The sequence below is a fragment of the Lathamus discolor genome, chromosome 10 (assembly GCF_037157495.1).
Source record: "Lathamus discolor isolate bLatDis1 chromosome 10, bLatDis1.hap1, whole genome shotgun sequence".
NCBI lineage: Eukaryota > Metazoa > Chordata > Aves > Psittaciformes > Psittacidae > Lathamus > Lathamus discolor.
This window is the reverse complement of record NC_088893.1, coordinates 12,477,646-12,489,215: the sequence shown is the minus strand read 5'-3', so window position 1 is coordinate 12,489,215 and position 11,570 is coordinate 12,477,646. Positions and strand designations below refer to the sequence as shown.

The 11,570-nt window shown below is 43.8% G+C and overlaps 1 protein-coding gene across 1 annotated transcript; it reads right to left on the bottom strand.

Annotated features, from left to right (window-relative positions):
• Positions 1 to 75: 75 nt before the first annotated feature.
• Positions 76 to 11,175, bottom strand: LOC136019711 (ovoinhibitor-like). Its single transcript, XM_065690187.1, has 16 exons — positions 11,052 to 11,175; positions 10,234 to 10,253; positions 9,280 to 9,416; positions 9,043 to 9,103; positions 8,386 to 8,519; positions 7,876 to 7,930; positions 6,721 to 6,857; positions 6,228 to 6,288; positions 5,304 to 5,440; positions 4,796 to 4,856; positions 3,517 to 3,650; positions 3,381 to 3,441; positions 1,646 to 1,782; positions 1,202 to 1,262; positions 754 to 869; positions 76 to 266 (listed from the first exon to the last, which is right to left on the bottom strand). Exons 1-16 carry the CDS (start codon positions 11,104 to 11,106, stop codon positions 221 to 223), a joined length of 1,413 nt encoding a protein of 470 aa, XP_065546259.1. The 5' UTR covers positions 11,107 to 11,175; the 3' UTR covers positions 76 to 220.
• Between the last annotated feature and the right edge of the window lie 395 nt (positions 11,176 to 11,570).

Below are 11,570 nucleotides of genomic sequence, written 5' to 3'. Positions count from 1 at the left end.
ACATATGCACCACTAGAAGTACCATGTCAGGGAAGGAAAGGGGCAAAAGGAATGAGCCATGGAATTAACATGGAGAAATGTTGCAAAGTGAGTTTATTGAAGAAGTGTTTTAGGAGCTAAGGAAATGAGACCAACTGAAGGAAAGCTGTTGGGGAAGATCAGCCTGTAGGAAGCCACATGCAGGGGAGTTTGTCTTCCTGGGCTGGACTTCAGCACACACTTAGCATTCAGCCATACTCATGAGGTTCAGAGTCCTATTGCTTTCCCTGGTGAGAAAAGGAAAGAGAAGGATTAGACACAGAGCATATTCAGTGAAGAAACCCTGTTCCTCACTCAGTGGCCCAAGTGTTAGCTTAGTATTGACTGTAGATAAAGAACAGTCTCAAAAGCCTTTTCATTATCATTAAAAGAAAGATGAATAGTTTCATACATTTGATACAATCCAATTGGTTTGGTGAAGTACTTTCCATATGCCCTGATAAGCTTGTGGGGAAGATTACATGCTGATGAAAATGAGTAAAATATCTTTTAAGTTAACAAACGGGAAGCCACATACAGATCACAGAAACGGGCCCTTTGTGTTTTCCCTTAAAATGCAAAACCACCCATGCCCTTGAACAAGTCATGGTGCATCAGAAATATACAGTATAAGCCCATAAGCAGTTAGTCAAAAACCCATTATGAAAACTGCCCTGCACTCATAGCAGGTATAGGAATTGATAATGAGAGGAAGAGTTTTACTCTTGTACGTACAGGTAGGCATTGCAGAATAAACATCTGTTGCCATATGTTTTGCCATCAGAGCCACAGTGGGCCATATATTCCATGGTACACATAGAAGAGGGCTGTTGGAAGTCCTTGCAATGCTCCTGTACACAGAAAATAGACGAGTCTACCTGTGAGGAAACCACATCCAGTCCCGTCCCCCCCCAGCATAAGGAAAGACACCCCACTGAGAAATTAAACTGTAATATCATAATAGCAAACTCAGTTTCCTCCTGGTGGCAGATGCAATCTTTTACTATTCCTGCTCAGTGCCACATCTTTTCCTGCACTGTTACAGAGCAGTGGGACAGACATTAGTTATGACCAGTAAGCACACCACCGCTACCCCAATTCCTAACGCAGAGCAGAGGACAGTCCCCCCATGAGTGTAGCAGGCACTTGACCTCACTCTTAGTTCCCATCCTTTACCACTCACTTTCGTAATATCCTCTTCACAGCGTCCGTTCTTTCTTTTGCCAACAACGGCCTGATGTTCCCTGAAGGAAAGAGAAACCATTGTTAGCCACAACCTTCCCCATTACAACCACAGTGCAACAACAAACCTCACTCCTACATAGTGCACACAGAAGATTTTCAGATAAACTAGCTTAGCCTGCCTACACATCACTAACAAGAACATGCCCTTATGGACCAGGCATGTGTCTTCTGGAATAACATTCTTCCCAGCTGATGTGTCTCCTTTTGTGGGGCTCTGGGGTTGAACACCCATGTCCAACCCCAACCAGGGGAAGCAGGAAAATGGGGTTTGACAGACAGGACCAATCTAGCACAGGGCTTTAGGGGGAGCCCTTGCACATTACTTGACATTACAGGTCCAACCACCGCCACTGTGAATCCCCCAGGGAGAATGACTACTTACAGGTTGTTGGCGCACAGTGTACACTCGCTGGCGTAAGTGACGCCATCAGTGCCACAGATGGGATCATAGATCATGGTGCAGGCCATCAGCTGTCTGCCATCATCCAGCGTGGAAACTCGGTACCGGCTGCAGTCAAGCTGGGGAACAAAGACACAGGCTGAGCTCTGTGTAACCCCCATGCTTATGCCTCTGCCCTTTGGTGTCTGCCACAGGACAAATTATGGTTATACATTAAGTCATTCTTCATGGAAAACTAGCAATTTCCTTTCATAGTCTTATGCTGGAGAAGACTGAATCAAAGCTTGGAGATAGACATTACTCATTCAGCTTTGTATTTATCTTGATGTCCCTATACTTCGCTGAACCAACATAATAGGATATTGCAAAATGCAGCTCAAAAATAATCTGCAAATCAAAATGGCATGATTTATGTACATCCTGCAAGAGGGCCGACTGTGACCAAGGTGTTTTTCATGGCCCACAAGAATGGATCAGATGTGTTGACAGGCCTTTTGTTGCAACAGGATGGCTCCTAGTGTTGAAATCTGCCAACAGGACTGACAGCAGCTGAAGCTGATTTACACCAGTTGCAGAACTGGCCTTGTATTTAGCACTCCCAGTTTCTCCAGTGTGAGCTCTTCCTCCCTGATTTATGTATCTCACCCAGTCTGAGCACAGAGCATACTCAGGAAACAAAGGAATGACATTTCATAGTTTGTTTGTATAGAAATGAAATATCTGACTCAGGCTGTTGACTCTTTCAAACACATGCTAATGAGATGGTTTTGTTCTTCAATTCCCCAGAGAGTGTAGATAGTTTAGAGCTGGCCAAATATAGTTAAACTGGTATTTTTATGAAACTCATTGTTGGTATACATTAGATTACATTGCATTTACAATAAAAACCCAGAAAGGGGTTTGAATGCCCTGGTACATTAGGTATCAGAATGCAAAACACAGGCAGTTTTCTAATCTTTGCAGAACATCCTTTTGTAAAACACAAGCTTCCAGAAGACACCAGATACTGTGGGTCCTCTGCATACCCCTCCTGTATTGCCAAAACAGACTGCTCAGTTCCGGTGGCAGCTATGATAGACTGCTGTGGGAAAAGGATTTCTTCTTGTAAAGCTTTAAATCATTTATGCTGCCTGTCTCATAACTCATTCCTCACCTGTCCTCTCCCGTTTCTGTTCTTGACTGCGTGCAGGAAGCACACAATGTTCCTACTGCTGGGAGAGTGATATTCACCCTCAGAAGGAAGGGCAGCAGAAGCTGTGGCACTGGGTGAAGGCTACACCACCAAAACCAGCAAGCATTTATTGAAGTTATGCAATCAGCCTCCACTCAAGCTCTTAGTACCTAAAGGGCTACACCTAAAGTATCTCAAGGGGTATGCAGGGTATCTAAGTGCCTAAAAGGGCCCTCAAGAAATAATGGAGAGGGACTTCTGACAAGAGCATGTAGTGACAGGACAGGGGGGGAACGGCTTTAAACTGAAAGAGGGGAGATTTATATTAGATATTAGGAAGAAATTTTCACTATGAGGGTGGTGAGGCACTGGCACAGGGTGCCCAGAGGAGCTGTGGCTGCCCCATCACTGGCAGTGTTCAAGGCCAGGCTGGATGGGGCTTGGAGCAACGTGGTCTAGTGGAAGCGGTTGGAATTAGATGATCTTTAAGGTCCCTTCCAACTCAAACCATTGTGTTATTCTTGTTTTTCTTTACATTTTACTTACTTGGGGAACTTCTTCTAAGCACCTTCCATCATGCTTCTTTGCAACATTAGCTGAAAATTTGCTGGAAAAGAAAGCAGAATTAGAAATGCTCAGCAAGTCACTCTGTTGAGATCTCAGGGATGACCTCCAGGCTTACGCATTATGGGCACACAGCAGACAGTCATTGCTGTAGGTGACACCGTCTGTCCCACAGATCTCACGCAGGATTAAGGGGCAGGCTGCAATGGCTCCCCCACTTTCAGCACCGCGCAGGTATCTGCTGCAGTTAACCTGGAGAGAGAAAGTAACAATGCTGGGAGATGGAAGAGTTCCTCATCTGCAGTCTGTCCACCCTGATCATCCAGATTTTAAAGGCTTCTGCCAGAAAATCAGAGGGGTTTCAAGTTCAGTCTTCCATTATAAATGAATTAAGTAATTGTATCTGGGTTTGGTATTGTCTGCTAGCAGAGGGAGGAAAGGAACAGCTGGCCAAAAAGATTATTTTCCCTCCAGTAGTTCACATGCAAGTTTTAAAACAATCAATCATTTAACCCAAAGAATCTGATTTAAAATGTTTGACATTAAGTCACAGTTAACCAAATCTGAGATTTTGTTTCAGCTTTTTCATAGCAGCAGCAAGAACTGTTTCACCAGAACCTGGTGAAATATTTAATTTACGGTATATAAAGTCTAACATTTTAAATATCTGAGGATAAACAGACAAACCCATTGGAAGTCAGTCTACACGAGCTAAGCATCACTGACGCTTCACTGTCATCTTGCCTAGTTTCTCCAGTGCTGTGTCTCTTATTACCCATATTTCCCTTGTGGTCCAAGAGCAAATTAAAGACAGCATCTTAACAATGTGTCTTTGGTATAGAAAATATATTGCAGTCCCTCAGGATGCATGAAATTATTTTTGGTGCTTTAGAGCTGCTCTGCATAAGCAGAATAAGTGTGTTGAGATATTATCAGCACATATTGTTACTGTGCAGGATAATAAAGCTATTTTTGCATCCATACCTGAGAGCAGATTTTTCCTGGCCAGCCAGGGCATAAGGGATATTTTAACCTGCCTGTCCAGTGCAATGGGAATCCCAGCACCGAATGAATACAACGACATCCAGCACAACCTTCTGTCTTCCTTTCTTACTGTGCTAAAAAGGGCTGCCTCTGATGATTTTTGTGCAGGGATCTGCAGCACTGGGACATTTTGTTTCTGAAGTCTTGGCTATTCCCGTTCTCTCTTGCCCTCATGTACAGAGCATTGGCAGCAGCCACTGTGGTCAGGGAGAACCGCAGCGCCATCATGAGCCCTGTGCATCACCGTTAGGTGCACCCAGGAGCCCTGCGGCTGCACTGAGCCCAGACAGGGTCTTTCGGAGGCTGGAAAGGAAGTAGCAGACGATGTGTATTTTACAGCCAGTTACACTTACAGGAGTACTTTCTGCTGTGCACCTTCCCTCACGGCTTTTCTTAACGTTAGTCCCATGTTCTCTGAAAGGGAGAAGTTGATGTTAGTGTGCTCACCAGCTAAGCCTTGTGCCACAGAAAGCAAACCAAACTCATAATCAAATATATATGATAAAGGAAGCATCTGATTGCCTAATGAACCAACCTCTCCAGCTCATTAGTATGCACAATCCTAAGCAGTAACAGACCTATCAGGTCTTCTCAGTGTGTGCTATGTAGCAGCCCCATCCACTCTTTTCTCCACCCAAACACCACCGCCCTCATAGCATACCCAGACTGAGAGATGGCTAGCCCACAGCTTTCCCAAGGAGCACAAACAGCATCAGGAAAAAAACCCAGGGTGACTGGGTCTTCACGAGGTGAAAGATAAACAGAAACACACATACAGCTATGTTGGTATCAAAAGAAAAGCCACCTGAGCACTAATCATGCCTAGTGACTCCAAAATAGAGTCCTAGGTACAGTACTCACAGGTTATGGGCACAGACGCCACATTCATTGTCATAAGTGTATCCATCTGTGCCGCAGACTGGGAGCAGGATCCTTGGACAGCGTATCTGGGCTTTACCACCCTCATACACTCTTGATGGGTACTGACTGCAATCGATCTACAAAAAGCAGGAGTGTCAAACCCAGGGAAGTCTTTGTTCTCTGAGAAAAACCACCACATAACCTCCTGCCAGGTCTTTCAAGCTGGGATGCTGAGACAACACTAGTGCTATGACTCAGTTCTCTCAAAAGCAGGCTGAGTCAGTTCTGCATGAATCCTGTCATGCACAGAGTGGACTGCACAGCACTGCATAGTTTGGGAGATGTGAAATCACTAGGGTGGGTATCTCAGTCAATCCCACATGCAAGATATGCCAGAAAAGCAAAGAGAAAAAGTCCCCTTTTCATTCCACACTATAGATCAAAACAAAACACCAAAATAATGAAGGAATTTGAACTTTGCTGACAATGCATATGAAGAGCATCCTCAAAGGAAGATCTTAAGCTCAAACTGACCAACTTCCACATGTATGTGCTGCCATGTTCTAGACCCCAGCTCTGGAACTTCTCTGCAATACACACTCAAATCAAAACTTCAGGTGTGCTCCATGTACCAGAATATATCCCCACCCCAAAGGCTGTAGGTATGAACTTGTAATGAAAACTCTGCACCTAGCTCCCATGCAGCTATTTGCCAGGGCTGTGCAGGCAAGGAGAGCCCAAAGGACACCTGCCCCAGGACAGATGGGATCTGTAGGCATCCTCAACACAAGGTGTTGACAAGACTTAATATAAGGGGAGAAAGCCAGACTTTGGGCCAGCTCACTTTCAGAGTAGAGGTAGCCTCAGGGAACCTGTCAGTTGATAGAACTGAAAGGAGAAATATGCTTTATATTGAATACTTACCTCGGAAGTCTCCTGTCTGCATTTTCCATTATGCTTCTTGCTAACATGGGTGCTGTGTTCTCTGGAAGAGGGAAGCAATAAAGTTGAGGAGCTAAATATTTAACCTTTTGTTCAAAGTCACATACAAAATGAAGCAAACCGCAGCTTCTAACTCTTTAGGAGTGTATCAGAATAGCTTCATTACTTTAATCATTAACAAGCTTATCATGTCTTCTCATAACATGCAATTTAAAGCAATATTCTGAATTATTCCTTCCTCAACTCAGTCACTGCCCAGCCCAAAGACTAATCCAAGGAGCTGCTGTGAGGAGCTCATGAGGTTTCCCCTCATGAGAACAAAGAAGGTACCATAAGGAAACTCAAGGTAAATCCAGAACCAATCCAGTTTCTGAGACCTGAAGAAATAGGGATAAGCAGAAATAGAGATGAATGGTCTCAGGACTGCAAAGCATTGCTGGCTACTTAGGAGGAGTGCTCTGCATATTGCACTTACCCATTGTGGACACAGATTCCACATTCATTATCATATGTAACACCATCTGTGCCGCAGACTGGACTCAGGATCCTTGGGCAGGATACTAATACACTGCCATCTTCATTGATTATTGTTGGGTACTTACTGCAGTCAACCTGTCAAAATAAGGAGAATTAGCTCTGTTTGAGCCCTTGCTATGCAAAAAAAAAGTGGATGTTAAACTTTAACCTTTGACCTTTTCATTCCATATCATAGTCACCATTGTTTCTGCAACAGGACGAAGCCCTGATATAGTGAAGCTAAATCTTCAATCAGAAAGGAGTTTTCTGAATATTACCGTACTTCTCTAGCAGCCAAGAAGGACTATGTTGGAGAAAGGATCCTTCAGGCAGAAAGACATGTACAAAATTTCGGGCCCATTCTCATGAGAAAAAAAAGCTGTCTTGGATTTAGGGGGAAATGTTTTTCACCAGCTGGAAATCTGACTAATACTGTTGTGGTTTGTGCTGGTTTTCTCCCCATTTCTCCAGTTCTAGAATTAATTATTACTTTGGATTCCTTGTAGTTAAGCACAAAGTTTGGAAGTATATATAAAATATGATTATTTCTAAGTTGGGGAATGGACTTTCTACATCCCAGAATTTTGGTGCTGATACAGAAGCTTCTCTTCCTGAGGCACCAGACTGTGGATCTCGTATGAATATAGAATAAACTATACTCCATAAATATGTATACTTAGTGCTCTTGTGAGTCTCATTATGTCTGTGAAAGCAGCCAGCATGGGAGTTCTGACTCCCTGTGCAACTCCTGTAATCTCCTGTAAAGACAGAAAACTGACAACCTGCACTGCATTTTGGCAAGTGAAATCTTGGGCCTCCCCTTCTGCTGGGCACAAAAGCCAGTTTAGTAAAAGAAAGTATGCTCTGCAGCACTGCAGCTTTCCATTTCATACCCGTCTCCTTTATCCTCCATCATTTTGGGGGTAATATATATGGGGTGACGCTCTCTTTGGAGCGGGGAGGGTGCAAAATCCACCCTCACTGTGCAGAAAACCAAAACGTGGATTGGGACCCTAGTAAGCCTTGTCGTATGGTCCTCTTTCTTGCTAGGGAAATCTGTGGGGTTATCAGAATTCTATCAACAGCCCTAAGAGATGACTTCTATTGCACTTACAATCTCAGGCTTGCATTCTCCATCATACAGTTTGGTAAGGTTTGTCTGATGTTCTCTGAAAGAAAGGAATGCTTTGGTTAGGAAGCCTTAAGAACAACTTTCCCCATAACACTCTAGGCACTGGGACAAGAAAGGAAGGTCCCACCTGCCTTATGGGTCACTACAACTGCTTGACTTGTCTGAATGCACCACATAGATGGTATCAGTAAATGCACAGTATTTCCGTATCACACAGTAATAAAGTGCTAGGAGTAATTAGGTGTTACAAGTAACACTCTGATCTGTTCCTGGCTCTGCTGGTTGTTCTCTGCTTCTTTTGTGATTCCCCTCATGAGCACAGACAGAAAATGTAGAAGAAAACTCGGGCTGGCTGGAGAATTACAAGCAGCCAGCTCCAAGGAAACCTACAGAGACACTTGCCTTAAAACAGGCCAGTGTTTTAAAGAACTGTTTCTGAGAGCCTTAACTATCACTGACTATCCACAAGGACATTCTATGCACAAAACTTACGCATTATAGGCGCAGATCCCACATTCATTGTCATAAGTGAGGCTATCTGAGCCACAGACTGGTGTCAGTATCCTTGGGCATGCTACCAGGACTTGACCATCTACTACACTGCTTCGGTACTTACTGCAGTCAATCTGTAAAAAGAGCAGGAATAGAGAAAAAATAAGTCCACATTTTTGGTATAAAGATATAACACTCCTACAAAGTCTGCTTACTCTCCCTCTGCCTTTGGGAACCAATCCAGCATCAAACTAATTCCACTAACAAAAACAGAAGCCAGAGTCATGGATGCATGGAACCAGAAGTCAGGAATGCTCTCCTGCTGAAAAAAAAAGGCACAGCCATCACTGTGATTTGGGTTTTGTGAGGCCCTACATAAGATACTGCTAGAGCTATTCAGGTGGTGAGATCCAGCCCTCAGACAACACAACATTTTTGTTTCATTCCCAATTACAGAGGCTAGAAGTCTAAGTTAGAAAAGCACAGAGACATGGTACCAGATACCCCATAAAAAACCCTCTCAGCTTTGATTATCATCAGATGCCTGTTCCCCTTGGGCTATACAGACTAGGTGTACATGTTCTGTTTTCCTTTTGTGTCATGTTTGAACCGTCCCCTTTTACAACCAGCTGAAGACTTCCATGGACTTCATCTTACCGTAGTAGATTTCTGCTCACATTCTCCATCATATGCCTTCTCCACACTGTCACTGTGTTTACTAGAAGAAAGCAGACCTGTGTCAGGGATTACAGAGCATCATCTTGAGGCCGGTAGTGTCAGCACCCAGCTTCTAACTCACACTCTCTGCACAGTCCACCTGTGGTGTGTGAAGCTGCCATGTTTACCTTGAGCCCCTCGCCCTGAGGCTTCTGCTAGGTTTCCAGCAATACTCACTTGTTGTGGAAGCAGATCCCACACTCGTTGCTGTACGTGGTACCATCAGTGCCACAGACTGGCTTTATGTTCCTTGGGCAAGCTACCCAGACTGTCCCATCCTCACCAACGCCATTAGGAAACTGGCTGCAATCAACCTGGGGAAGCAGCACAGAATCAACCCCAGTGCTGACTCCCTCAGCCTCCCACCACAGCCACAGCACCCGCAGCTCCTCACACAGGGTAAGTGAAAGATGTTATTTTGAATGTGCTCAGGCAGTCAGGAGGAGTGAATCTAAGGAAGTTTCTGATTAAGCTTTCCTGCCAGGTCTGAGCATAGAGGAAGGATTGCTGTGGGTGAGACAGTGCCTAACGAAGGCAGGTGATAATTGGGAGCCCAGCTGTATGCCAGAGCCCCTCAGCTCAGACTCTGATCACTTCAAATCTTGCTGCACTCCCTGGTGAGTTATAGGAGTCTTGTAACTGCGTGGGAAGAACCTACAGATAAATCCATCGCACAGACCCTGCTGTTTTCCTCTCTGTGACGTAGGTACAGGAAACCTATGCAGGGAACACAGTTCTGCAGGTCTTACTGCGTAGCAAAAATGATCAGAATCAGTGTTTGACGCTTTCGAGCATATCATCTTAAGGCAGTATTCCTCATGAGGAGGTAACCTTCCGCCTTTGGCTTGGAATAATTACATTCTGTCTAAGAGTTAATATAATAGGATTGTATAATTACTTCCCAGTTTCTTCATTTTATTTAATGAACTGAAAATACTGGGGGGGGGGGGGGGGAAGAGAGATTTGGGGATATTTCTCTTGAAATTTCCAATAGCATCCAATCATGGCAAATATTATTTGAACAATCGAATTTTCATTAGATTTAATCCACTTGCTCATCAGATATTTACACACTGTTTCTATTTTGCCAGAAACTTGCAATAGAAGAGAATAAATAACTCTGTAGCTCACCTGAACTCCAAAGGCAATCTCTGAATGAAAATAATGGAAAAAAATAGAAAATAATCATGTTATTGATATGCAGAGAAGGTCTATGTAAATCTTTTAATTAAACTGTTAAATTCAGTGACTGTTTCTGACCAATTTATTGGCTTTAGTAAAACATGGAGGTTTACATTATGCCACTAAACAGTCACAGCATGCATTAAGAGTTACTAAATAAAGTTCCATTGTACTTTCGAAGGGAAATAAAAGAGGGGAAAGCACACATATTAATCCATCCCTAAGATGCTACAGGGAAGCTATACAGGTACTTTAAGTTCAGTACTCTTAGATTTTTAACCCTTTCTAAGAGACTTTTTATATTCACCTTCAAAAAGTTTGGACATTTGTGTTTAAGATAACTGCTGACCACTGGCACTGTCCATCTCCGAACACATCCTTCTCAGTTACCAGGAGTGGGCATAGTACACTTAGAGAGGAATCCTAGAGGTTACAGTTTGCATTTGTATTGGATAATGATGCCGTTTTTAACAGTTTTACTTTGCCCTCATACACAGTACTCCCATGTACAAGCTGCTGCCCTGCACTAGGACTGCCTCTTCAGCAATTTGCTCTTACAAACCAAGAAGATGAAAAGTCATCTGTATGAAGTTTGCTGAAACCTCATTCTTGAAGTCTAACTTTTTGCTACAGTCTCTCAGGAAGAATATTTCTTCATGGAATAAAGGCTCTCCTCCACATTACAAGACCCAAATACTTTTACAGAAATGAAACTTCAGCTCTGATACAGCCATATCAATCTCTGCAATATCCCAGGAAATACTCACCTAAGCAGCAACAAAGGGCCAAAGCAGCCTTCACGAAAACCCCTGATATCTTCATGGCAGACAGAGATACCTCTCCACTGCAGCCTGCTAGCTTTCTCTGTGGGAGAGGAAGACTGCAGGTAGGAACAGGAATATATAGCATGCCACGATACCGAGTGGTCCCACCTTATTAGGTAATGCTCCAAGCCTGTCATCATCATCAATCAAAGCCAAAAAATATATTTACCCAGCCCTAGATTTCTAGCTAATGATTGACACAAGCACATGTACCAGGAAGGGGCCTTTTGTGTGACTTGAGGGGAGTGTGGAACATGCCAGGATGCCTCTCCTCCCGAACAGGTCTGCCCCATCCCTAGGCTGCCCCTTGCACAGCTTCTGCACATGGCAGGCTCACATCGAACCTGCAACTGGGTAAATGCAATTCTCCTCCTCTATAGTTTTCAACTGAGCTGCCAGCCGATAGCCAGACCCCTCATTACTTAACCTCAGAGCATGATTTTGTACTCTTCGTTGCAGTAT

Coding starts and splice junctions, on each gene's coding strand:
- LOC136019711 (XM_065690187.1), bottom strand. CDS start 11,106: ATGAAGATATCAGGGGTTTTCGTGAAGGCTGCTTTGGCCCTTTGTTGC. Junction 3,651..4,795: donor GCACAGCAGAAAGTACTCCT/GTAAGTGTAACT, acceptor TTCTCTCTCCAG/GTTAACTGCAGCAGATACCT. Junction 267..753: donor TTATTCTGCAATGCCTACCT/GTACGTACAAGA, acceptor TTTTCTCACCAG/GGAAAGCAATAGGACTCTGA.